Below are 27,991 nucleotides of genomic sequence, written 5' to 3'. Positions count from 1 at the left end.
TGAGCTTTCATTTTAAACCCATGTTTTTGCCTTTTCTGTGATCTGTGCTATTGCAGATGCTGGGGCAGTGTTGGAAGTTTCCCCATAGCGATGGTACTGTGCCCAAAGTGTGATGGAGGCTTTGCCTGCCTCTCCTCTGTCAGGCACGTGGAGCAACCTCAAAACACAGTTTTGGATGTGTTTCCTAAAGAATGCTGATAAAATGAGTGACAGTGAGCCTGTGATGCTGAGGGACTGTCATGGGAACTTCCAGAAGCAGAGGTGCATTGTCCTGTCAGTCCTGGGTAAAAATTAACCAAGAGCTCATTAACTCCGAACAGCGAGGCTTGCTCAGGAGGTGTCTGATCCTGCCTGGCATGGAGCAGGGTATTGGTGCCTCGCACGAGGCTGATGGCCACGGGAAGATGAAGTCAGCAGCAGGAGGGTTTTGCCAAACCCTTGAAAGCGTATTTGTGAGAGCCTGTGATCGGACTCATGGTGCGTGAACTGCCCCAGCCGTGTTTCAGGTTGGAACTAAGGGCGTTTTAGTGATAAAAATAGTCAGAGGAAGTGAAAGTCACCATAGGAGAAGTGAACTGTTTGGTGGGGGATTCTCTGCTTCCTCTAATTTGCCTCAGCAAAACAGACTTGGGTTTTAGCACTCTGCACCACAGCACTGATGGTGACTGGCCTATTCTTTTAAACTTTTTTCCTTAGGAATTGTGACTAGTGCAGCTACACTTAAGCTTAGCCATTACCACCTGAGTAATTTCACTTCTTATCATCACTTCTCGTGTGATGCAATCCCAATATATATGGAAAATGTAACTGAAGCTTACAGATAACTGTTTTGACCTGCAAATGTGCATTATACCCAGCTGAAAGCAGAGGTCATCTTGGCTGAGACCCTGTCTGAAAGCTGTTCTGTCCACTTGCAAATGATAGCTGGAGGACTCATAATTGCAGCAAAATGCAGGTGCAATTTCTTTTTCCCCGCTCCTCTTCATGCTTGCTAGAGCTTTGGAGCATTTGTCTTCAGCAGTGATACTCTATGTGGAAGGAAGAGCATTAACAAAGTTTATAGTAAGCGTTTTATGAACTGTAGTGCAGCTGTAAAAGTAAGGAAATGCATTTAAAGTGTATCACAGCCGCACCTCCCCTGCGGCTGTTGTGAACCGTGCGTGCGTGCAGAGGCTCAGTGCTCCCGGTGTCACCATTGACTCAAATAGCTCTCCTTCCTTGCAGAAATGCTGATGAATTTTAAACCTGTGCATGCCAAGTATTTTGTTCACTGCTGCTTGAGGAAGCTCTGAGATGCAGCTGATTCTGCTGAGCCCTGAGCGTGGTCTTTGGTGGGAGGTGTGTGGCCAAGTAAGTACCTTGGCAGCCGTGCCAGTGAAGTGCCTCCACATCGGCATCTGTTGCCACTTCCATAGATTTGAGGCACTTGAGTGCCTTATCTTGGTAGCCAGACAGCAGCCCAGTGTGGTCAGCAAGGGCATGTGCTGCCTTCCTCTGAAACGCTGGAGAACGGCCCCGGGCTGCACATTGCGGAGCCCGCAGGCTTTGGGCAGCAGTGGAGTCTCCTATCGTTCATCAATGTAACGTTATAATCCACTGCGAAACCCTTATTCAAGGCCACATGTGGTTTAAGGTGGCAAGCGAGCGATGAACTTGAAGGATGGGATGTGACAAGTGATTTTACTCGATCACGAATATCCAGTTTCAGGATTGTGAGAATCTGGGGGGAAAAATGCTTAGTTGCAGAACAGTCGCACGCGTGCTGACCGCCTGCCAGGGCTGCGGCGTCTAGACAGAGAATACAGAGAAGCAGGTTGTGTCACTTCAATGTGATGTCTGAACCTGTTAGTTTGAAACATATTCTGGAATAAAAATTATGCAGAATTAAATTAGTGTGACCTTACTTTGCATTTGGAGGCTGAATATGCCCATCTTGTAAAGCCTCGTGCGTTTATAACACTTCCCTTGGGGAAAATTACAGAGAGGAATGGAATGAGGTCTCTTCTAATTGAAAAGTGACAATGATTAGGAAGCCAAATACAAAATGTGTTGAGCATTTTTTGTCTTGTTTTGTTGTGTGTGTGTTTTTAAGAATACCAGTAGAATTATAAATTACGTGCTCTGCAGTTTGGCTTGGTTTTCATTCCCCCAAAGGCTTTTTATTAGCATAGCAGCTGAATTGCACTTGTATAATAATGTATTAACTCCAAGTTTGGGGTTTTAATGATGTTTCTTCATTAGTTTGACTGGGCTGATTGGCTAAAATCTCACCAAGTATATCCAGCTTTCCAGTGTGTTGGGTTTTCCCCCCTCCTTCTGCAAAGGAAGCCCATAAAGACAAGTTAAAACAGAGGGAGAGTTGGCAGAAACTTTGGTGCCTCAAGTGGGTATGAGTCTTGAAACTTGAAAAGCACAAATTGAGTGTGTGGGACTTCTTTGTTTGGTTTGACTTTCATTTTTTCCAAAGGCCGGATTGGGCAACATGGTTGTTCTTGGGATTAAAGCTCACCTCGCCATACCTGATGTTTGCTCCGAGGCACTGCGAGGCTGTGCTGCTCCTCACAGGCTACGCTTGGGTAGAGTGAAACTCAGTGCACTGTGTGTCCTCTGCTCTTCCCTGAGCTCCTGTGGGTGCAGAGAGCAGTTTCCTGGTGGGTTTGGCCTCCTTGTGTACATGAAGCATTGGGAAGAAATCTTAATTTTCTCTCCAAAGGAGGCATGGGTGCAGATGCATTTCTTGTGTGTAATACTGAAACATTTGAGCCCTCATCTGTGTTGCAGGATGAGGGTAGATGTGCTCTGCTTTGTTGACTGAGTTGTTTGCTTCCCTGTGCTAGTGATGGAGAAGGGAGAAGAGCATGGCCATTGGCATGAAAAGGACAAAGTCCAAGCAAGGGGGAGCTGATCAGGTTTTATCATTCTGACATGTTTCACCAAACCCATTTACAGAACATTAATTTGCAGCTTCATTGTTCTCATTCCTCCCACAAAGTGGGATATTAAAATCGCTTTGCTGCTGTTAACACCAGCATGATTGCTGTAACGTTAAACTGGATTCCCCATTGAAATAACCAAATGTAGAGTTTGAAGAGCAAGGCCAAACACTGACTGCACCTCCTGGCCATGCCATGTGGCTCCTGGGGCAGTCCAGCCCACCCAGATGACCAGCTCCAAGGAGAACATGGGAGAGAAACATGGGGCAGGAGGAGTGTCCCTGCTGGAAATCAGCGTCCCCTTTGTTCTGGTAATCGTATTGTGCCTTGCTCTTGGCAACTCTTTGTAATACTCCGATTACAGGAGTCCCAGAGCCAGAACAAACAACGTTTGGAGCTGGATGGGAATGGTTGAGATGCTGGTGTGCTGTCCCAGATCCTGATGAAATTCCCACCCTTTATTCTGCTTCAAGCTCTGCTTGTTTCACAGCTGTTAGGTGTGTGAAGGAAGCTTGGCTTAGGTTGTTTGTAAATGACATGTCTTGTGCGTGTTCCTTCCTAGGAAGGAATTAGGGCAGTGCTTCCTGATGGCCAGACTTCACCTGTGTCACCCAAGTACTGTGACCAATATAGCAAGGTTTGTTCATTTAAGGGACTTTTCGTCCTAGGAAAGGAACTTTCCCTTATAACTGCCTTGGTCTTGTTTTTCTTCAGAAATATAACCTCTTTTACCAGAAAAGGAAGCTTTCCATCAGTGGCCCCATTTATGTATTTTTTTTCTTGTGTTTTCTTACTGTGGCCAAAGCACATGCTGCATTTTGAGGCTGAATTGACTCATCTTCCTAAAAACATTGGTTGGTGTTTGTTTTGTTCTTTTCAGTAATGAAAAAGAAAACGGGTGCAGCATGCCTTTGGGCTGTGTGGGGACATGCTCTTACATGGGGGGTGCCATGGGAAGAGGCAACTTGCTTTTTGGTTTTAAAGGTTTTGCGTCATCCTCTTCTCCCAACGCTTTGAGTTCTGGTGTCTTTGTGTGTCGGGTTAATCTGACTGGAGCCTCCTGTTCCGGCCCATTCCTCCAGCATGGGGCACCTATGGCTGTTCTCAGGTCCCATCACTCATCATTCCCACGGGAGAGCTCTGCTGCTGCTTTGGGGCTGGATCATGAATTGTTGGGAATGTGTTTTTTTCCAGGCTTCTTCCCCTCACAGTGGCATTCAGGCGCCTCACTGGGGTTGCTGTGAAAGACCCGGAGCTTCTTTTTAAGAAGATGCCTTTAATTAAAAGGCATTTTGAAGGCAAAACTCCTTTGCAGTGTTTGGCTTTTAATCCCTCTCTTCCCACCCCATGTACAGTCTTCTGGTGTAGAGGCAGCTGCTTTTTAAGGGTGCCATAAGTATATGGGCTTCAAGTCACTCATACATCTAACTTCAAGTGACAGATAAAGCTCCTGCTTTCAAGGCATAATTCTGCTTTTTGAAGGTGGTGGGCAGAGCTGGTTAAGCATTTTGGGCAGAAATAGCTGCTGCTCAGCAGAATGAGCTCCAAGGTAACTGGCAGCACTCACCACCTGGACTGTTTTCTTGACATTTATTTGCTTTTACTGGCACTTAAATGCCACCTGCCAGGAGAAAACTTTCCATAAAAAAAGGTAAAATCCAATTGGCCTGACTCAGCAGAAGCCACCCCTGCTGGTGCGAAGGGTGTGATGCTGCCCTTTGAAGGCATGGTGGCTCTTCTTGTGTATCTACAGATACATACTATACGTGTGTGTGTCTGTATATAAAATACAGATGGCAGTGTCTGTGATAGCTCAGGGCACAGCTTTCTAAAACTGGATTTTATAGCTGTCCCTGATGAGAAGCAAACAAAGTGTAAATCCTCAGAACCATTGACTTTTGCTGGTCTGGCCCCTCCTTTACGATGAGCACTGGAGCTGCTGCTGCCCTGTTCTGTGCACAGTGAGCCCTGGGTGCTGCTGGCACAAGGAGGCATATGGGGAGCAACCAAGCAGTTTGGACCTGGTGTCTGCTCTCTGTGTGCCTGATGCATGACCCCAGTGCTACATTTGCCTCCCGTACTCAGTTTTCCTGAGCCTGAGAGAGGTGAGGAATTACTTCCTTAGGAAATTTTAGGAGTGGCTTCTTACTGCCTGCTGCCAAGTGTCTCTGGAGTTGACCGGATAGCCTGTTGTTTGCCTGTTCGTGTTTGTTTGGAGGATGCTTTTTCAGACTTCCTTTATGCCAGCTCGAGCCCCTCAAGCTGCTGCTGTCAGCTGGCCGAACCCTGAGCCGAGGGATGCTTGGAGCTGCGGGATGTGGCCCCCATGGGCAGCTGCATCGCGCCCATCTGGTGTCTCACCAAGAAGCAGGAGGGCTCCCTGCCTGTGCCCTATGGTGGAGGGGCCAGCATTGGGAAAAGGGGGTCTGCCTGCTGTGCTGTGCTGCGGGCACCCCACACCACTGTCTGACCCCTGTGACAAAGGGGACATGTGCGTGATGCAAGGGTATGCCCCAAGAGGGACTTCTTCTCCAGGGAGGACTGGACCGGAGTGGTGGTGATGGGAAGGGAAATTCAGAAATTTAGCTTGCATTTAGCTAGAGTGTTCTGTTAGGATGGTTTCTTTATAATTAATAAATAAATAATAATATAAATAAATAATTGTAACAATATTATAATTATGCTAGCTCTTGGCTCCATGGCCCCAAGCAAGGCACACTCAGCACTGAGATTCCGCTGGTTTTGTACTGGTGGAGGAGATATCCAGCACACTGCAGCTGGGGGGGCTTTGGGAAGTCCTGTCTGCATTGTAGCTTGGAAATGCTCTGCTTTGTAGATTGTTTTTAAAGATCCCTCCTAGAGACTCTTCTGTGGCACTAAATATGTGAATTCATAAGCTTCATTAAATAGGTAGCTGGGCTCAAAGCATGCAGAGCCCAGTTAGGCATGTGTGAGAGCTTTAAGGGGGACCGATGCAGCGGTGTCACTGGGGTCTCATCCACATTAGCAGTTTTTGTGCTCAATTACATGCTGCTTTTTCTGGTGGCTTACGGTCTGTCTGTCTCTCTTGCAGCGGAGTTGGAGTTTGTACAGATAATCATAATCGTGGTGGTGATGATGGTGATGGTGGTGGTGATCACGTGTCTGCTGAACCACTACAAACTCTCTGCGCGATCCTTCATCAGCCGGCACAGCCAGGGGAGGCGGAGGGACGAGAACCTCTCATCAGTAAGTCATGCCCTGCTCTTCCAACCCGCTTCATCCTGCGCTGGTTGCCAAATGACGTGACACTGGGGACGCATTAGAGCCAAAGGCATTCATATGGGTCCTGTTTGCCCATGTGCCACTTGGCACTGCCTGAAGAGGCACTGTCCAGGTTGGATCTTGGCATCGTCTTCTGTCTCTGTTCTTGGGGGGAAGCTATTATGGGTGCCTCTGGCTCTGTATGTTGTAATATATGGACAGCTGTAGCCTTTGCCTTTGCCCTCAGCTTTGCAATTCAGACTTTACATCAGTAAAGTAATGGTATGAGACTATTCTTGATGTTGGTTTTTCAGGAACAAGACACAAGTTGCCCTCAGCTGTTTGGGGTGCGTATGCCTTGACTTTTAACAGCCCCAAACTATCGAGTCCATTGGCAGCTCCAGTTGCAGTGTCTCAGATGGTTGTATAAGTACTTATTGCCTGCCTTGAAGAGAACAGGAAATCCTGAAAGACTTTCTCCAGTTTTCACCAGTGGTGCTGCCATTACTGTGGTGCAGGGGTCAGAAAACACTTGTCAGCCAGCCAGGCATCTTTCCACGGGGATGCTCGAGAGATTCCTTGTGTAACCCAGGCTCCATGCTTCATAAAAGCCTGAGGAGAAACGTGTTAATTGTACCTCTGACAGTGACTCGAGGGGGAGCCTCTCCAGCCTCGGGGCAGATGTTGGTTTATGTAGTTTCCTCAAATGCAGCAGCTCAGAGAGACTTATAAGATCCCAAAGAGAAAAACCATCACCTTTCCTTGGAGGCTGAGCATGCACCATTCACCGCTGGCTCTGTCTTCAGCACAGGGATGTCATGTACTGATGCTATTTTATTTTTCTTAGCATTCACCCTGAAGGATCTTAAAGCTCCTTAGACGGTCGGGCTTCCTCGAGGTCGCTGCTTCGTGCCCTCCCTTCTGCAGGTTTCCAGGGCAGGCTGAACACACTAGTGCTGCCTTGTGGTGGTCTGTGTGGGGCCTTGTATTGAATCCAGGCTTGCTGCTGGTAAAAGGTCAAATACTAGGATTGCTTTCTTTTTTCTTCTATTTCCTTCTATTTTTTCCTTTCTATTTTTTGAGAGAGAGAGCAGGCGCACAAGACAGCTATCTAACTTCTTCTATTTCATAAGTCTTCAGTACAGTGCTGTTGAATGCTGTCCAGCCAGCAGATGCCAGGGCACAGCCTGTCCCTCTGCTCTGTAGCTGCTCTTTGTCACAGGAAGATGAGGGTCCCTTAGACACTCAGTACTGAAGTGAGGAGGGCAGCCCTTGGGAAGGAGAGCTGTGCAAACCCCAGGCTCAATTAAACCACTTGAGTGCTGTGGGCTGTGGAGCGTGTCTCCAGAGGGCATGGCAGTGAGCTCAGCTCACGGACCTGTATCGGTGCTGTGCAACAAAATCAAAGTGCTGGGAGTGTGTGATCCCACGTTACACCAGCCAGTGGTGACTGCTCAAGCACCTGCCTGCTTTGGGGATCGGAGCTAAACTTCCCTGCACATATCCCAGCTCCTTACAGAGTTACAGAAATCCTATGTCTCTTGTCACCGTTCCGTGTACCCGCTTCCAACACCAGCAGAATGTGAGCATCCGAGCATGTGAAGTATTAAAGATAGCAGAAAGGTGGTTTTCACATTTTCTTTTTTTTTTTTTTTTTACTGCTTTTTCATGTCCAGAATGATTCCCGTTTTACTTGAGCAATACCAAAATGTTTAATTTTACATTTTCAAAGAAGATCTCAGATCAGGCATGCTTTTATTTTAAACTACTAATCTCCATTTCTGAAAGCGGCCTGACTTTCTCTCTTTTAAAAGAGGAAAGAAGGCTGACATGGAATAAATCACATGGAGATTGAACAGAAATTTCAGGTTGAATCAAAAATTATTGACTATTTAAATATTTATTGGGGTTTTTTTCCTTTTCTCTTTTCAAGCTTCACCAGACCATAATTTCCAGCCAGTTTTTGGCCCGGTCCCCACACCAAACCAGCTCTGTCATTTATTCAGCCTTCAGACACATCAGTGATTTAATCACTTTTCAGCAAAGGTTTACCTGTGTGCCTCTGCTAAACCTCCATGAGGATGCAGGCACTTCAAAACTGTTCTCATAGCTACAGGGAGAAAAAGCTGATGTCCCAGGGGTTTTGTTGGGTGTGTTTTGGGGGCTTTTTCCCCCCTTTCTCCTGCCCTGCCTCTCTGTCTATACTGTGCTGTGAGTGCATGGTTCTGCGTTGATGGAGTGGCAGCCAAGCTTCTCTGTGGCCCAAACTCCTGGCAGGACAGAGAAGCCCCTCATGCACTAAGTGGAAAGCTCATTACAGTGGGATCAATTGTAATAAAGATCATAGAATCATAGAATAGTTAGGGATGGAAAGGACCTTAAGATCATCCAGTTCCAGCCCCCCTGCCATGGGCAGGGTTGCCTCAAGCTAGACCATGTTGCCCAAGGCTCTCTCCAGCCTGGCCTTGAATACTGCCAGGGATTGAGCATTTAGCAGTTCTCTGGGCAGCCTGTTCCAGTGCCTCACCACCCTCACAGGGAAGAACTTCTTCCTTATGTCTAACCTGAACTTCCCCTGTTTCAGCCCATTCACCCCTGGTCCTGTCATTACAGATCTTGAAGGGAGCTCCTGTTGGATATCAGCACAGTATGTCTTTCCAGTAGAAAACAGCTCCAGTCTGAATGAGTGCTGAAGGTTGGCAGACAGAGGCTATGCTGAACTGGAGACTGGTTTATGTTGTCCATTAAACTTGTGCTGACCTGGTGTTGGGCTTTCTAAATCCCAAACTTCATTTTGCTGTCGTGACTGCAGATGGGCACCAAAGCTGCATGCATGCTTTTCATCTTTTGAAATATTAAAGTAGATCATCCCATGGTCGGGATGCTGCTAGGTCTGCCAGGGTTGTCCTTTCTCGTTGTTGTAGCTCAAAAATTACCACCGAAGGAGAAACTAATTTCCCTAAGGGCTTTTTTAAATGCAGTTCTTGGTAGCAAGGAATTCTTATGTGTTTCTCCATCACCATTCTTGCTATACTTAAACTCTGTGTCATTATAACAAGTGCCTTCATTTTTCCAGAACTAAGATTACTTAAGAAATGCTACTAAAACTTCCACAGAAAGGTTCCTGCACCTTTGGAGCAGTGATATCCCAGTCCCCCAGGAAAAAAGGGGTTTAAATGCCATTTCAAAGCATACCTTTGTCCCCCAAAATGGAAAATGCAGGTCCTCCTGCAGGCTCAGAGGCTTAATCTGCACCATGCAGCTTTACGGAGAAAATTCTCTGACACCGCTAAAACAAGCGGCTCTATAAAAGTCGAGGATTGATCTCTAAAAAGAAATTAAAAAGTAATTTTAGGTTCTGCAGTGAGTCCTGGAATACTTGCGGAGGCTTTTACAGCCGTATTGCTCATCAGACAGCAGGATCTCAGCTTTCATTTCAGAAAGCCATAGCTTTCTAGCCTCAGCCATTGTTGAGATGAATTCAAGTCCTAAACATTCTGAAATGGAGAGGTGAGTGAGGAGAGCCCTGAGGATGGGGATTTACAGCAGTGATGCTCCCTCATGGGTCAAGCGCAGTGTTGTGTGGCTCGCTGGGGCTGCGTAGCCATCCTGTGGCCAAAGCATGACGGCTAAAACTGTGTATGTTTCCTGTCTCTGAGGCTTTGCCCTCTTCTTGCTACTGATTTTCAGCAATTTGATTGCCACTGCTGGGTTTTTAGGAGAGACGAGGCTCCATGGGCTTCCTGGTGGTGTGTGAGGCACAGGGTCAGTGTCGGTGAGCGTGCTTGTGATCGGTCAGCCATGGGCACGGAAGTGTGTCCAGGTCAAAGCCCTGGAGTCCTGACAGAAGTGGTTAATAACAGCTGAGAGATCCAGCTTCTACAAAAGGTCTTCTGTCTGCTCCGTGTCTCCCTGAGGATCCCATGGTGTTTCTACTTGTTTGCTATTCTTGCATCGCTTGTTGCCTGGAGCGTCACTCCTGGACCTCATCTGTACAAACAGAGGAGTTAATATGAGAGCCAGGGCTTTTCTTCTGAACGCCTGGGTGGGATATTGGGTGCAGGTTTTGGGTGAGTGATACTTAGGGCTCATGAGTGGTTTGGGTGGAGCAACTCACGTAAGGGTGCATACATGGCCTCCTCATCGCCTGCCGCAGCAGGAAGCCCCAGCTGAGCGCAGTGATGCTCCGCACGCCGGGATGCGCCGGGATGCAGCCACCCTCGTAGGAGCTGGCTGACATCACTCCCAGGAAAGGGGGAAGCAGATGGGATATTGCCATGGCACTGCCCACTGCCAAGTTAAATATAAAACATCTAGCAGAAGGCAGCGGGGTACTCACTGCTCAGGAAGTCTGCCATGGGGGCATGGCAAAGTAAACACAATATTCAAAGTGCTTCCCACTCCTGCCTCCTGCTTTGGCGTCCTTCAGGATGAAGTGAAGGGCTGGCAGCGCATGTGGCAGCACTGGAAACCCTCCCCATACCCTTTGGTCTCAGCACCCTGGCTGAGTGGGGGGTTGGAGGCATGGATTTGGTCTGTGGCAGATGCAGTTTGTCTTGGTTCTTTTGGCTGCTGGGGGAGTTTGACTGTAGACTGTCCCTGCAGGCAAGAAATACATGTAAAATGGACCAGACTAAACAGTTGATGCCTTTGTAAACAGTTGCATACTGAAGGCTCAAGGTCCGTATAAAATGCGGTGCTGCATTGCTCAGGAAGGGCTGTGTGGCTCACAGCTCAATGAGCGTGTTCATTAGCCGGGATAGATTAGCAGGGGAGGGTGCTGGTATTGCAGCACTTAACCTCTGCTCCAAAGAGATGCTTCCTAAAGAACACCTAGAAATTGGAAGAATCTGGGCCATCTCATTTGCATATAAATCACTGTTTTCCTTGCAACAGGACCGCTTTCAGGTTTATGTGCAGAACTGAGCTTTAGAAATGGGAATCTGATGGGATTCTCTCCATATCTGATAACCATGTGTGATGCTACAAGAGAAAATATATTCCAAACTTGGGGAAAATAAAGAAGAAAAAAGCAGGGGGTGGGATATTATGATGGGTGGCTTCTCTGGAGATCTTAACACAGTCCCGGTGCTGTGTTTTGGGCAGTTGGATGGGTGTTGTGGATGCCCAGGTGAGGAGGCTCCTGCTGCAGGGCTTGGGGCTGGCTCTGCCTGCAGGGGCACCCCTGCTCTGTCTGCTCTCTGGGGTGCTGCTGTGGTGAGTGGAGATGCTGCTCAGCTGCTTGCTGGGATAGCTGCGGAAGTGTGCAGCAGTGTTTTTCCCTTGTGTACTGCAGCCTGCTATGAGGCCAGATGTGCTTTGCAGCTGGGCGAGGTCCAGGGAGCATCAGATAGCAAAATCCCTTCTGATTTTATCAGTGAAGGCGTTCATGGTGCTGCAGAACCACTGCAGCTTTTTACAGGCTTCCTCCATGGCTTCAGGCTGCCTGGACCACCACCATAGCTATTAGAGAACTAGGTGGTTTTATAGCGGGAAAGCTTGTGGTCTGCTCACCTGGGGAGCCCTGCTGGGGCTGGGCCCAAGAATGGCTTTTGGATGGGACGGATTAAAGGGAAAAAGTGGGGAAAAACCACCCTTGGCATTTTTTTCCCACTGGTGTAAACTCTTCTGCTTGTACCTGACTTGCTGGTGCCAGAACAGGAGATCCACCTGCAAGGAACTGAAAAGTGCCAGCTATTCCAGGTTATAATTATGAGCCTTCCGGCCTTTTTTCCCCCAGCCCTGCCTGCCGGAGGGATGTTGCTCTGTGTGAATATTAGCAATATTTAAATACCTCAGTGCTCACGGCAGAAGTGTCCCGGGTGAGCTGTGCGCGCTCAGAGCATCACCAGCAAATGGGAAGAGCCTTTGTTTGTTTGTTTTGATCATGAATTGTAAGCTAATCTCATGGTTTGGGGGAAATTGGCTTGTGGCTTTATCATGCCTGGGGTTGTTGGCACCTGGGTTGGGATCGCAGAATCAGCGTGATGCTTGCAGTGAAGGGAAGCCTCTAGATCACAGTTCCTCAGGCTATTTAAGACAAGGACCACTTATTTTTGGGGGAAAAACACTCTAGAAGCACCCTGTTGCTACAGATTGCTTTTTATTAGTAGGTTTTTTCTAGCCAAATCAAAATTAGGCTTAACATTTGGTTATTCACTTACTATCTTTATTTTCCCATTATTTCCTTGATTGTGTGCATCATAATGCGGTTATGTGGGTGTGAGGTGGGTTTGGGGGTTGATTTTTAGGGGGGTTTGTTGTGGGGTTTTTTTTTTGGTTGGTGTTTTGTTGGGTTATTTTATATGTATAAATAATATATATATATAATCTTGTGATTATTTCATGGAGCATTTTGTGATGTCTTGTGAATCACCCACGGCTCATGGATCGCAAATTGGCATGTTGGAACCAGGGAGGGAAACATGTTGGGTGGGTGTGGGTGAGAGGGGGGAAGTCTGCAAATGGGAGAGTGTTGTTTGCTGGTGTCGTCTCATCATTCATTCTGCGAGTGATCTATTACATGTAAATGGAGGTGAAAATGGAGGGAAATATTAGTCAAAGTGTTGTTTTCAGTGGTAATATACCATTATGATACTGAGCGTATAGCTTATACCCCCACCAGGGGTAGTTGCCTGTTTAGAAAAGGGTGCATGCCATGCGTCGCTGCAGCAGGGTTAGGGATGTGCTGAATGGCAGCAGCAGCATCTTACCTGGGCTCTGGTGCAGGATGAAACCTGGCATGAGAGCCGCTTGCGGGACCTTAACCACTGCTGGCAGTCAGACTCACTCTGCACTCTCTTCTTTCCAATGCAGGAAGGAAGCCTGTGGCCTTCGGAAAGCACCGTGTCAGGGAATGGAATAACAGAGGTGAGGGCGATGTGATTGCGGGTGCTGCTGCCTCTCCTGCTGTCCCAGGCTGCAGTGTCTCACGCTTCTCTCACCCTCTTTCTCTCTCTTTTCTCCCTTTCAGCAGCAAATCTACACCCCGAGACCCAGCGACCGCCTGGCAGTGCCATCCTTCCTGCAGAGGGACCGCTTTAACCGATTCCAGCCAACCTACCCCTACATGCAGCACGAGATCGACCTGCCTCCCACCATCTCGCTGTCGGATGGCGAAGAGCCCCCCCCATACCAGGGACCCTGCACACTGCAGCTGCGGGACCCCGAGCAGCAAATGGAGCTCAACAGAGAGTCGGTCCGGGCCCCCCCCAACAGAACCATCTTTGACAGTGACTTGATAGATAACTCCGTGTACGGGGGGCCGTGCCCCCCCAGCAGTAACTCTGGCATCAGTGCGACCTGCTATGGGAGCAATGGTAGGATGGAGGGACCGCCGCCGACGTACAGCGAGGTGATAGGGCACTACCCAGGGTCGACGTTTTACCAGCACCAGCAGAACAACAACGGCATGCCTTCCATCTTGGAGGGCAGCAGACTCCATCATTCGCAACTCAATGGCCTTGAGAGCACAACTGCGTGGAACAAAGAGAAAGAGAAACAAAAAGGGCACCCCTTTTAAAAAAAATAAAGAAAAAAGGAGAAAAAAAAGACAAGAAAAAAGGCAAGAAAGTAAATGAAAACACTCTGCACTTCTCGTAGAAAAAGGAGAGAGAGAGTTGAGGAAGATGAGCAAAGAAAAAAGCCCTTCCCCATCTCTCCATGTATAAATATTTACTTGTTATGTCTGGTCTGAATGCACAAGCCTCCCAAGCTTGCAAAAACATTTCTTTATTGAGCTGTGTCTAGACCTTTAAAAAGGAAAAAAAAAAATCAACAGTAGTCCTTTTTTTTTCTAGTTGAGCTGTGTGTGAATGCTTTTTATTTTGATTATTTCACTTATCTTTAAAGACAAAATATTTGCACAAAAAAAACCATTTTGTTTAAAGATCTGCAATATAAATATATAAATATATATTAAAAAGAAGAGAAAGTGTATGTGTACGGAGCAGGAGTATTTTTGTATTAGAAGAGGCCTATTCAAAAAAAGAAAAAAAAAAAAAGTTGTTTTCTGAACTAGAAGAAAAATGGCAATTTTTTGAGTGCCAACTCAAAAAGCGTGTATTACATTGTAAAAAAAAAAAAAAACAAAAAAACACAAAAAAATCAAAAGCAGGGGTTTAGAGTTATTTATATAAATGTTGAAATTTTGCACTATTTTTTAATATAAATATGTCAGTGCTTGTGTTGGTCAAAGCCTCTATCATGTCTACCATGAACCTGTTAAGGGATCTATGTCGAAGTGAAGAACAAAGTAGCTGGAAGGGGGTGGAGAGGCGCTGAAGTGGAGCTGCCAGCCCCGGGCGGAGCGGTGAGCAAGACTGCATCTTATGCAAATCCTTAATTTCCAGAGTCCCTGCGCATGGCCGCACGGCTTTACACATTCCCTACAAAGCAAGAGGAGTTGGTGCGTATCTGTTTGTCATCCCGTAGGATTATTGGAGTGGAAAGGTAAAAGCAAACCTCCCTGCTTCTGAGAGTCAGTAACGGCTGAAGCAGCAGAAATTACTTGATTTTTATTTTCATTTTTTATTTGGACAACCTCTTAAGTTTGGGGAGGGGGGGGGGGATGAGAATAAACTTCTGTGTCTGAAGGAACAAAGTGGTTCTCAGTTTATTTCTTTCAATGTTCAACTGAAGGGCCCAATTCGGAGCTTAAAGTGGTGACGAGGGAAGTTACTGTGAGTGAATGGTAACATGCCCACTGGCTGCCTTTCAGCTGGGCTTTACATGTCATTAACAGTCCGAGCTGAAAAGTGTGGTGGTGGTGAAAGTCATCTTCATTTTGTATTAACTTCCCAAGCTTCTATTTGGGATAAACATGCTCAGCCATGTCAGCTGTTTTTTACTGTATTATCCTAGCTAAAAGGGTGTCAGATACAGTAGATGGAAATGAATCTGCTCCTGTGATGTAGTAATTAAAGGCTGAAGAAATATGCTAATGCTTTAGAAGCAAAACCCCCTTTACCTCTTCTGAAGATGTCCTCACCCACAGCAGCACGGTCCCGCTGCCCTCCCGCCCGCCGGGTATTGCACGTCTTTAGTTTACCTTGGTTCCAGAAGCATTTTGTCACTATGCTATTGTTTACATGTGTATATTGCGCAGGTGTCCGGTAGGTGTTTGACCCTCGCGGTGAATCTGCATGTGATGGAGCGAGCGAGTGCGAAACCTGAGAGCAAAGAGAGAGAAAGCAAAAGGGAATAAACCGCGGTCCTGGTCCCGTCCCTCTGGCCGGGAGAGCATCTCCCTGAGCGTGAGGAGGGACGGGTCGGGAACCACAGAGAGTGAAGCTTTTACAAGGGGGTGTGCTTACATTTTCTGCAGGATGCTATCTAGTAGAGTGACATAAATGAAAGATATAAAGGCAATAACTATTGTTTTTAAGCAACTTTTCTATTACTTGAAGAAAAAGAAAAAAAAAAAGAACCATGCAAAAGGTTTTGAAGTTCTGACCATTTGAACAATATTTATATATATTTTAAAGAAGATGATGAATAGCTGAACTTGAAGTTTGATCCTTATTTTTTGCCTTTTTTGTTGAATTTTTGCCTAGAACTAGTCCTGTACCTTCTCGATATTTCAGACTGCTTTTCCACAGCTCTTGAAATCTTCATAGCTTTACAGTCCTGTAACCTAAATTCTGATGACCTAAAAACAAAAAGCCACAAAAAAAGCAAGTCCAGCAAAGGAATAAATCTAGTTTGTCGTGAAAGGTACAAACCTGATGAATTCATAGAGTTTTTAAATTGTATCTTTCCTTTATGTAACATGTCTATTTAGTGCCTTATTAAAGAAACAGTAACCCTCCCTTTTTAGGAGAGGGGGAAACAAAATCATCGTTAGCATCACAAGTAACCAGCGTCTGGTCTCTTGCTCCTTTGGACCTTGCATTTGGTTTTCCAGTCCCTCCTTTCCCGGCAGTGCTGCCTGCTCCCTGGAGCAGCTCCATGGGCCTGGCCCCGTGAGCTGCTGCCGCTGCTCTTCTCCAGCTGTTTGTAAGGGAACTTGAACACATTTATGCACATTATCCTACCCGGGGAGGTAGGAAATCTGCGGTGGATATTGTAAATGAGATACCAACCAAAAGAGAAACCGAAATATAATATCTACTGCCCTCTTGAGCCAAAATGCGTGAATAGTGTTGTTGGGGTTGCTTTTTTTTTAAGGGGGGAGGGAGGGGATGTGGGTCTGTGATCTGAATTAGTTTGTTTGCTACAAAAAAATGGTTACCTCAGCAGGTTTTGGGTGGAATATGCATCACACGTTTAGAAGTGAGCAGTGAATGAGGAGGTGTTGTGGGGACAGGAGGTTGTTAAGTAACGGGATTGTCTTGTCGAGTGGTGTCACTTGGCCACCAAACCCCGCAGAGAGGTCAGGGAGCTGGGCAGGGTCTGGAGAGGCGCGGAAGGGTAGCGGGAGAAGGTCTAAAAATGCAGTGCAATTAAACCCAGCTCTTGTGCTTTGGAGTCCTCAAAATTTCAACCAATTCTCTTTTTTTTCCCTTTTTATCTCTTTCCCCAATCCACTCCCTGCTTGATCTTTCTTTTCTCAAGCATCAGCCCAAGCATCTGCAGTTGAGTGATCAGTTTGTTGAGTTTCTGGGTCCAGTTTCAGTTACCTCTTTCTCTAGTTTGAGGAATTTAATGAGTGTGAAAAGGGGCAGCTCGTCAGCACCAAATTGCTGTTGCAGGCACTGCCTTTCAGTCTATGCCATGCACAAACGAAACCCAAGCTGCCAGTGCAGGTTCCTGGGGAGCCACTGCAGCCCTGGTGGGGGGAGCCCTGGGGGCCAGGCAGTGGGTGGCACTCGAGTCCACCTCAGTGGAGCCTTTTGCCTTTGTTCTGTCCATCCCTCTGCTTTGCAGTCCCAAGAACTGTGTATTAAGTGCAGATACCAGACCTGGGGTAACTCCAAGTTCTGAATGGGTGTTTAGAAATAATGGTCTGTTCTTTTTTATTATTATTGTTGTTGTTGTTATTATTGTTATTATTACTATTTAATATTACTTTTTTGCCTCGGGGTCCATTTTTCCCCAATTCCTACGTCCCGTATTGCCACCAAGGCAGAGAATTTGCTTTGCACACCCTTGCTAATGTCTCTACTCATTTCCTTCTGGCCTTCATGCAGCTCAGGAGGGAACTGTAGTACAAGCTGGGCTGCAGTCCTGCTCCGTAGGAGTTTTTAGCATCTTGCAGCTGCCAGCAGAGAGATTCAGGCCCCTCAAGAATGATTTATTTTTAAATAAATATAGAAGAAACAAGGCATTGCTGATGCTTAGCAACCTCTTGTCCTAGCCTGCCTTTTTGCTTGAAGTTTTAAGTCACGTTAGCTTTAAAAGGGGTTGTTAATCTCACAGAGTTTCTTAGCTTACAGTACGGCAAACAGCATCCTTAAAGTGCCCCCAAATCTTTATGGCTTTGTCGATCAGGATGGTGAGGAAGGATGGGTTTCATTTGGGGCCGACACTGGTACAACTTGTGTTCCCTTCACAACCCTTGATTTCACCAGTTCGAAAATTCAGCTTTACTGATCTAGTGCGTTGTTTCCATAAAGTGTTACGAAATTCATTCTGTCTTAAGCAGGGGCATAAGGAAATTCAGTTGCGTTCTGGAGACTCACCCTTTTGTATGTGTATTGAACTCCGAATTGCACTAACTGCTATCTTACAAAACAGAGAAACAAAAGCCCAACATATTTTACTAAGGATCGGGAACAGACTGAACCCAGATGTGTAGCATTAACAGTGCTAGGTGAGAGCAGAATGAATCTGTAATGTCTCTGTGTCGCTCAGAGATTTTCTATGTACCACACAAAGCTACAAACACAAGTTTTCCAGAAACTGCGCTTCAGATTTTTGCTGTACTATAGAAGCTCATGAAGGACAACAGTAAAGTCCTAATTTGCCTGCCTTATAGACACATTTCATTGTATTAATATTTTCTTAAACTTCCAGTTGCATTGCGTTGGCTTTGGAGTTTGTTATAGGCAGTCCTGTATCCTGAGTTCTGTTCGAGTTTAAACTTATGTAAACTATTGACAGCACATGCAATGCAGTACTTATCTATATTTTGCTGGTTTAGTATGAATATGTACTCTGATGCCAATTTACAAAAACCTGTTGTAAACGCTTATTGTGTAACAGTAACCGATAGTGGCAATTATATGTCATTCTAAAAGCTGCAATACTTATACAATAAATTTTACAATACTTTGGAAAATTTGCCTTCACCTTTTGCTTTGTTACCCAAAACTCAGAGTTTGCCAACACAATGTAATTTCAAACGCTCTTCCTGTTTTCAACCATTGGAAAATGAATATTCTCCGTTCCTTCTATCTGTGTGGTTTCTTTCCCCCCCTCCTTGTTAAGGAGCCTTCTGAATAACAGGCCAACCTCTGTATTGCCACAACGCGTGTTTTCCGTGAAGCTGTAGCTGGTTCCCGGTGTATTTGCATGCTCGGTCCTTGTGTGTGTGTACAATTCTGTTTTCTTTTGAGTAGATCAGGTGTCACAGCTTTAATCCCAGAAGCATTCCTGGTTTGCACCAATATGTCCAACACTTGCGATCCTGCCTTTCAGCCAAGAACATCACTGATGGTCAGAAGGTCTTAACTTGAATAACCGTCAATCAACAAGAACTGCGTAGATTGACTCAAATCCTAAGCACAGATAATTTGTGTGAGTTTTTCCTTTCTGAGACTGTGGTCAAGTTGCAGTGATCACATTAAAATGATTTAAAACTTAACTGTTTGCAGGGGGTTTTCTTTTTGTGTTTCTGAAGGATGTCCTATAGATTCACCCAGACCTTGGCTTCCCTCTTGGGGCTAAGGAGGGTATAGTGGTTAATCCCTAGGCTTTACCTGAAGGCTGTCAGCTCTGCCTAAGCCCTCAGTCTCCCCAGCCCTTCTCTCTCTCTGATTGGAAGCCTCTATTAAGGTCTTGGCCCCTGGCTTTTACAAGCCGTCCCTCCAGCTGATTTGGATGGGCAAGTGGTGAACACTTGGCTTTCATATGGGGGAACTGTGAGCACAAGGAGCTCCTGTGGACTTCAGTGGGATGCCTGCATGCTCTGCCTGGCTGGTTACTTGCAAGATAGCCCCGAGCTGATGGACAGTTGGGAAAATATCACTAATGACTGAAAGCAGCTTAGGTGCAGCACAGGAAGGACCCCAAATCCTATGCGCCGGCTCTGATCCTGGAGCTGTGCCACTTGCCTCCCATTTTGCTGGTGTCCTCCGAGTATAGTTCAGGGGGATACAGTACTGAAAAGCAGCTGTGTTGGGTTAGAGCACTACAGTTTTTCCCCAGGGGAGCATTGGTGCATGGCTCATTGGCAGGGCTCTCCTGGCTTCAGGGAACACTCGCCAGCAACTGACCGCAGGCTCTGATGGGCCGGACACCCAACCAAGTCCAGTTTGGAGCCTTTCTACCTTTAGACCCAAATGACTCAACATATCCCGGTGTCAGCAGCTGGAATGTAGCTGGTGGGGCTTCAGGCCTGGTGCCATCCCCATGCCCCAAGGAAGCCAGAGGTTCCCAAAGAGCTGAGGAACCACTTGGAGGAAGAGTGTGTTGCTGGGCAGGCTCGGCTCATGAGCAGCACTATGGGCACATTGCTCTCATTGCCATCTTAGAGCAGAGGACGCTGGCCCCAGCTGGTTGGGCTCATAGGTGAATCGGTGAGTGATAATTTGGAGGTGCAAGTGGGCTTCTTGAGGCATCACGGAGCATTTGAGGTGATGTATTGGAGGTACCAGCAGTGTGCTATATGCAGTACTGCTCTATGCTGCCGGCACTTGGTGCCTTTCAGTCCATTTACAAGCCATGAGCCATTGGCCAGGGGCCTGTTTTTGCTCTAAAGCATGTTGTAAATGAGCAGAACCTGCTTGCTCCATTTCAGCGGCTGACCAACTTTCCTACGAGTGTTTGGGGCAGGCAGGAATGATGCTCTGTCCCAAAGCTGGGCTCCTCAGGGACAGTACCCTAGCAGCCTAGGCAGGCTTGAGAGGAGGCTGGCGGCAGCTCGCAGGGAGGCTGTGCAATGAGGTAGCATTTAGGAAGAAAAATCTACCTTTCAGCCTGGACCAAAACAGGCAACAGCCCCTTGCATGTGTTCAAACAGGTAATGAAGATGTGACCTTTGTCTTCACTGCAGTCCTCACTGGCCCTGCTCCTGCCGCAGCTGCCATTTGTGTGCAAGCATGGTCGGGATTAACCCACGATGTGGTGGGAGCTCTGCAGGACTGACATGGCTTACAGAAACTGGGGCCCCCATCCTGAAAAGACACAGATGTCTCATTTTATGCACTGTGAATAACAGATAATTCAAACGGCTTACTCAGTGTGTAACACTGCGCACGGGAGTCCTGAGGCACCGGGGCCGGCAGGAAGAACCGGGGTGAAAACCCACGGCGGGGATGACTTGGTTTGCTTTGACTGACAAATGTGACACCGCAGGCCGTGAGGGGCAGCATGGCCGGGGGGACACAAGGGGCTCAATGACCTTGGTGTGATGCTGATGGCCCAAGCACTGTCTTGAGCAGCTCCAAACCCATTTTCTCATCCCATGTCGCCAAGCAACACCAAAACACTGCATTTCTGAGAGGGGGCAATGCCCCTGCCCCAAACTGAGGATCACAAGTATCCAAACGGGAAGCATCCACCTTGGTGAGGTGGGGGAAAGGGCAGGGTTTGCTTTGAATCAGTGCTTGGGAATGGCATTTCTCACTTTCAGATTCGCAGCTGAAACCAACAATCTTCCCACAGAAAAAAAAAAAAAAAAAAAAACGGGAATTCAGCTGAAACCACATTTTCCAAAGGGGAATTTTTTTAAATGAAGAAAAAATTCCCAAACCCCAACCCAGCCAAGTTCAGCTAGCGCAGTGCGTGGGAATGGGCAGAGAAATGTTGTTACTAAGCTACCTTTGCGCGGCTAATGAGGTGAGCTGGGGACACTGCGGCACGCCTGGCTGGCAAAAGAGTATTTTTAAACCTTTTCTTTTTCTTTCTTTTCTCCTTTGCAACTCCGTTGAAGAAACAGTTTTGTGACTTTTGGGAACCACAAGCGGCGAAGCCTTTGATTTTAAACAGATTTCAGTGCTGCAGATTGAATGGGACTTGAGAAACCAGACGCAGCTTTCCCCCGAGCTCCCAGCATCGGAACCCTTCCTGCAGCGCTAATTCCTGCAGGTGCAAATTCCAGCTTCAAAGTATCTGAACTTCACAGAGGCTCTTTTCCCCCACCACCGTTTTTGTCTCCGTGTTTCATCTGCTTGTCCCAACCCAAACTCTTCCCCTCTGTCTGCCCGCACCCGCCTCAGGAGCTGTGCTAATCCCTGCTCCTCTCCCCAGCTGATAACTCAGCTCTCATGTGTCCACTCCTGCCATGTCGATGCGTTCAATCCACTTTGTGCCTGGAGGGCACGAGGCAAACACCCCCAGGACTTGTTCGGCTCCAGGCCCCGTGCTCGGGGATGGTGCCCGCCAGTGATTCCCTCCCAGTAAAGGCAGAGCAGATGCCTTGGGATGCTCTGAGGTAGGGAGGGTGTGAACCTGGAGTCAGCCTCTTGCTTTTTAACCTGCTTTCCCTCGGGTTTATTGGAGGGGGTTTGCCTCCAAGCTGCTGGTCCCAAATCTCCTGTGCAGGCTGAGACCTGCCCCACTGTCGGGAGAGGGGAAGCACTGACCAGGGACAGAACCCCTCCAAGCAGGGTAGCTGGAAACACGCATTCTCCCTCATGGTGGGTGTTGCAGTGATGGGTTACACAGAGAACGCAACCTGCTGTCACAGGAATCCTTGCTGTTGACTGTCCTGACTGTAATGGGAATTTACTCCAAACACTTGCTGCTGTTCAAGACTCTAGAAATTCCCACTGCTTTGGCATCAAACAGGACCTTGTAACAGTGTCAATAGCAAAAGCAGAACACTGGCCAGGAGAAGAGGACATAATCCCTGCCTTATTCTCCTGGACACAATCAGGCTGGAAGAGCACGGCTCAAGATTCGTTTAATTTAAGGTGGGATCAAAGCTGCTTCCCCCTCCCTCTTTGCCCTTCTCAAGAGCCCTGCAGACAGCTCACCCCCCCTCCTTTGAACCCAGCGCAGGGAGACCCATGGGTTTTCCTTGGTGAGCAGGCAGGGTGCTTTGACCCAGGTGGGCACAACCCTGCCTTGGCCCAGGAGGCAGATTTGAGCAGCTCCAAGGAGGTCGTGGGGTTTTTCTGCTCTTGTGCTGAGTAGGAGCTGGAGGAGGTTTTGAAGAGGGCGTTTCAGACCACCCTTTGCAGCTGTGTGAGGTGGGGCTGCGCTGTGGTGATGCCCCAGGTGTCTGAAGCTGTTGGGGTGAGGCAAAGGAAGAAGCGGCCACTTCAGAGCTTGTTCTTTTTGAAGTGGGATGGAGATTCAAGGCATTTTTTAGGCCACCCAGAGCAGGGCTGCAGGAGCTGTATGTGTGCTTTGCTGTCCTCTGTGGCTGGAAGTGCATCCGTCACTGCAGCTCTGGGCCTTCCTCCCTGGCTGCCTTCCCTCCAGGAGAGCATGAGCTGCTGCTCCCATGCAAGCAGGGCTTGCTGCCTGCTGGAGAGCATCCCTGTCTGCTGGGGGTGTCATTGGCTGTGCTGATCCCCAGCTTCCTCCCCGGCTCGGCGTACGGAGAACCTGTTGTCAGGTAAGATTAAAAGGTTCATAAATGGAATTGAAAGCTCTGGTCTAGGCAGAGGAAAGGTGACATAAACTGCTCTATGCGGTGTGCTTGGAGTGGGATTTGCAATGCAGAAATGTGGGAGAGTGCTGACTGCTGGTCTGGATTCATTCATTACTTGTCAGCTCGTGGTGGGTACTTGTTCCTCCCCCTCGTGCAGTCCTGACTCTCAGTTCAAATGCGTGCAGTTGCCTTGAGATTGATTGTTAGCAGCAGCAATAAATCACAATCACAGCAGCCAGGGGTGAGTTTTGGATGCCAGTCAAAATGCAGCTCCTCAGAGTATTTATCCCCAGTGAAGGCAGGGAACCTGGACATTGAACAATGAGAGCAGGGTGGCTCTGTGAAGTTGCATTTGATTAAGAGAGTAACTCTGACGTACAAAGCAATTATTGCTTTGGGGCTGCTGTGCATGGCTAATAAGCAGCCTGCTTTGCAAGGAAGAGACTGGAGACTTAAGTATAAGGCACCTTCACCACATTGCTCACTGAACAGCACACTGCACAAGGCAGGTGGCATTGCACCAACCTCCTACCTTCTCTTATCTGCTGTGGCCTTGCTATCGTCCAGGCATAAATGGAGAGAAAAAGGTGGCTTTTGCTATATTGGAAGCTTGGCATTGATAGTTTCCCAATACCAAAGAAGCTATGAAGCTACTTTAAAAGACCTTTAAGATCAATATTGTGCAGTATTCAAGGCCAGGCTGGATAGGGTCCTTGAACAACATGGTCTCATGTGAGGTGTCCCTGCCCATGGCAGGGGGTTGGAACTGGATGATCTTAATGTCCTTTCCAACCCAAACCATTCTGTGATTCTATGATGTACCTGGCCCAGGGAGGGGAATGGCTCTGCTCTCCTGGGGACCACAGTTGTAGCCACATCTCCTTTGCTGATACTGTAGTGTTCAGTTAACGTTGTCTGTACCAAGGGCTACCTTTTTGCAAGAGGTGTTTACAGTGTTTTAGTACTCTGGCCTGTTAAGATGAATAAGAATTAAACATCCAAAACATGTGAGGGGTCTTTAAAACAGTCATGCATTCATACAGTTGTGTAAAACCAGCCCCTTTGGGGTGCTTGGTGGTGTTTTGAGGAGAGTCTGTGTAGGTCTGGAGTAGTCAGCACTGCTGGTGTGAGTGCAAGGAGGGAGCTGGGTTGGATTTTAACTCAAGGTGAGTGCACACCAATGGCTTTCTCCGGGAAGATTATGCGCTATAAGCACATGTTCACTCCAGACAACGTATTAATGTACTTGTCTGTCACAGTGCACACGGATGGGTTTTTTCCTTCAATCCCAAACCACGGCTCCGCAAGGTTCAGATGAGCATAATCAGGTTAAAAAGCAAATGATGCACAACCCTGATGGGCCCCAATGCTTTCTTATTCTCATCTCCAGTCTCCTCCTGCAAGAGCTGCTGTTCTGCAAAGCCGCTCCCTTGATTTCCTGTTCCAAGGAGGAAAGCTCGAGGTTCCCCAAGAGCCTGGCTCCCTGCTCCCAGGGCAGCCCTCCCACGGGAACGGAGGGGCTGGGGCTAAATATGAACTGGGGAGGTAAAAAGGGGGAGTGGGGAGGAGGAGTACGAGGATCTGTTTGCTTTCCTGCTGATCTCTGAGCCCTGTTATGTTTTACTGCTTTGCAAACAGGAGGTCTGGAAAGCTTCCTTTCCTCCTGCGCCAGTGCAAGGTCAGCTGGGTGCATAACTCCTGCACTTGAAGGAAAAAATACTGAATATGACCAGATTTACAGTAATTCCATAAGAGTGGCATGAAACTGGAACTGTATTTACCCTCTCCAGGCCAGATTTGACTGTAAATGCCTAAATAATCTACTTATATAAGCAATTTCTGCAAACTCGCACAGTGCCTGGATGCACTTGCACCTTGCTGCTGAGAACCGAGATCTGATGAGTAACCTGTGGCAGAAGAGCAACTTCACTGCAGAAAACCCCTACACAAGGTGATGCAGGCATGTGCTTTACATGCATCACATCTCGAGGAAGGTGAGGCACCTCCAGCACACTTGCTCTTTACGCGTGCGTAAGCATGTGGTTGCTGTTCTCTATAGCTTGGCGATGCTTCAAAGGAAACTCTTCCGTTTTGGGGTGTGTGGTGTTTGAGTAGCTGTGTTGGAGAACAAAGGGATAGTTTCAAGGAATATAATTGAGACTTCTTGTGGTGTAGAGAAGCACAGGACAAAGCAAGGCTTTAAGGAAGTAGGCTAACTTTAAACGGATTATTCAAGTTTACTCAGTTCAAGTTCATCAGAAGATGCCCAACTTCTCGTTGAGGTTTCAGCCCTGAATAGAGGTCTTCTCAGAATGAGACTTAAGCAAATGTAACGAGCTGTGAGTAATAGCTGGAACCAAATGTGAGTTTGGACATGGGCTTTGCCTTTTCTTTTAAAGTTTTGGTTTATGGGAAAAGGCATCGGTTTCACTTTCCTGCTCTGGCTTTCAGTACCACACATAGGTAAGAGGGCAGCCATGAGTTGCTGCTTCTGTGTGTGCTGCATGTGTGTGTGGGTTTCTGACACCCCCAGGAGACTATGCCCATTGCTCACTTTCTGTCTCGGTTTTCAGCTTCTGGACCAATTTTAGGACTTGGGCAAACAGCACCAACCTAATCCAGCATAGGGATGTGTTGCTCTTAAATTCTCCAATATCAGTCTTATGGAGAAAAAAAGCCCAAGCCCTCAGGGACTGCATCCTGCTGTCCTCCATCCCCATGTGCCACCTGTGTGTGCTGTCCTCCTCTCTGCCTCTGGGTTCCTGCTAACCCAGGACTTGTTCATGGCTTGGGAAACAAGGTTCAGGTGCAGAAATAGCCCCGTCGCCTGGTCCTGTCCTTCAAAGCATCTCAGTGCCCTCACACAAACTGATGGGTGGCACTTCCCATCACTGTGACCCCTGATCTGTCTTTCCTAGAGACTTGTTTCTTCCCCAGAGCTGGCTGAGAGACACGGTGGCAGCGCAGGACTTGAGTGGAATCAAAACTGCGTTTTAATTGTAAACATTTGTCCAGAAATTAATGTTTCCGAACTAATGTTTCCCTCCAACCAATGTGTTCAGAAACAGATGACTCTTGCTAATTGATTTTCCCCATGTAATGGGGGATGTACATGGAGAAAATCAACCCTGTGTAATTGAAAAGGCCCTTCTTTCAGCAGGTACCCGCATAACTGCCCAGCTGCTGCATGGGTTTGTCCTCTGGCAGTTATCACCTGCCTGTCCGGAGGGGGTTAATTCTTGTAGTTTTCGTTTCCTGAGCTGGATTAAGTGTTAAAAATCACCATAAACAGGCTTCCAAGTCTACTGAGTTTGCTTATAGCCCCAGGTGAGTGTACCCAGAGGAGGAATGTTATTGATGGCTTCCTCCCTTGGTTGGAACAGTGTGTTTAATGTCCTCACACCTCTGAGATCAGCAATTCCACCATTTGTCCCAATATGTAGAACAGTTTTGAGCGACATCGAAGGCCCTTTTAGCAGCTGACTGATGGCTCCTCCACAGTGAAAGTGCTTTGCTCCAAAGCCCTCATCTCTGCTATGCCAAACCAATGGCCTCAAAACCCTGGAGACCAGACAGTCTGAGTGGGAGCAGAGTATAAAAATAAGTGTAAAATAAGTTGTAAAACTGAAAAGCTGTGATTCATTGCTTCTCGTATAAGGCAGGTGAGATCTTGCCCTGGTGCAAACCAGCTCCCAAAGGTGACAACAGATTTCAGTTGCTTTAGGAGGGTAAAAGCAAATCCTGCACGTCACTGGTGTGTAGATCAGTGTGTAAAAGGAGACGTGCATGGTCAGTGTCCCAGCCAGGAGTATCCCTCGCCTCCCTTTGCTGTTTCGGGTGCCTTAGCCCAGCAGTGCATGGAGCTCTCCTGCCAGCAGAGAGGGGGTTCCTTCAGGATGTGTAGGAAATGGTCAAAATGCAATGGCTGTATTTCGTTTGGCAGCCTATGGACGCTGAGGGGAAGGCAGGAAAGCCCAGCAGGGGAAGGAGCTGAATCCAAAGGAGCAAATGGGCTTTGAACGTCTGCCTGCAGGAGAGGGAGCTAAGTGAATGGCTTGGCCCTTCCAAAGGGACTTGTGGCAAAAGAGACCCTACGAGAACAGCATGTGAGCAGTGCAATTCGGAATGCAGGGTTTGCATGTGGTGAAGTCAGCTGTTCACATGAGCTGGTTTTAACACCTCATGTGATGGAAAAGGTTAAAATGTGTCTGTGGCTCTTTGTGAAAGGTGCTGCGAAACCCAGGAATTAAGAGCTTGCTGACAGCACAGTGAGATGGGATGGAGCATTGGATGACATGGTTATATTTACTGACTGCCTGAGGGTCAAATTCTACCCATATGGGATTTGTAAGTGGCCACGAGATCACTGCTCTCAGCTTGCACCAGGAGTGATTACACAAACGCAGGTTTTGGCACCTTTGAAAGGTGGGGATTACATGGAGCAACTTCCCAGCCATTTATGATCACCGGAGTCTGAACCTTGGAAATCCTGAAATCCAGGAGCAGGGAGGAAGGAGAGACCACAGCCTGGGGCAGCTCAGGGTGAGTGTCCCAGCTGTCTGGTGGCCACATGCAGGGAGAGCTCACAAGCACATTGTCCTGACAGCTGCTCAGTATCCCAGGCTATACATGGAATGGACATACCTATTGCAAGTCTATGGCAATGGCTCACTGTGTCCTCGATGGTACCAGTGAACTTTGCTCCCTACAACTTTCTCATTGCACACCTTCAGCAGCAGCCCATGATGGGTCCTAGCAGTTATTTAGCATTTTACAGCAGTTTCCTTGCGTTGCTTTGACATCTTTTACTATCAGCCTGAACAGGCAAAAGTAATCAAGGTCTGCTCAAAAGAAATTCTGCATGAGGGCTTCTCCTGAGGAGCAGATAATCTGTTTTTATTTATTTATTTGTTAATAAAGCTGCATAACAAAGGATTTAATCATTCCAGTGATACTGAATGTAATGTGCTTGCCATAATTAATGCCACTACTAATGGCTGATTGGAGTTTTTTCCTTAATTGTATCATTAAGATACATTTCATGCATTAATTGTTTTTGTAAAATGACGGCTAAGCTCTCCTGCCTCACATCTCCCACTTCCTGATTCCATTA

At 47.4% G+C, this 27,991-nt stretch overlaps 1 protein-coding gene across 3 annotated transcripts in view; it reads left to right on the top strand.

Moving 5' to 3' along the window:
* The window catches only part of PMEPA1 (prostate transmembrane protein, androgen induced 1), a 50,332-nt gene extending 31,936 nt beyond the window's left edge, over positions 1-18,396 (top strand). For 2 of the 3 annotated variants that reach the window (XM_065692012.1, XM_065692013.1), the window contains 3 exons: positions 6,007-6,161; positions 12,993-13,046; positions 13,150-18,396. In XM_065692012.1, coding sequence (XP_065548084.1) covers positions 6,007-6,161; positions 12,993-13,046; positions 13,150-13,698 — 758 coding nt within the window. In that variant the 3' untranslated portion in view covers positions 13,699-18,396. Of the gene's footprint in view, positions 1-1,292; positions 1,351-6,006; positions 6,162-12,992; positions 13,047-13,149 lie in introns of those variants that run through there. The other variant, XM_065692014.1, reaches the window with a different exon arrangement.
* Positions 18,397-27,991: the final 9,595 nt, after the last annotated feature.

Source organism: Lathamus discolor, chromosome 11 (assembly GCF_037157495.1).
Source record: "Lathamus discolor isolate bLatDis1 chromosome 11, bLatDis1.hap1, whole genome shotgun sequence".
NCBI classification, from domain to species: Eukaryota; Metazoa; Chordata; class Aves; order Psittaciformes; family Psittacidae; genus Lathamus; species Lathamus discolor.
Note: the sequence above shows the minus strand (reverse complement) of the source record. Positions and strands in the feature narration are given on the sequence as shown.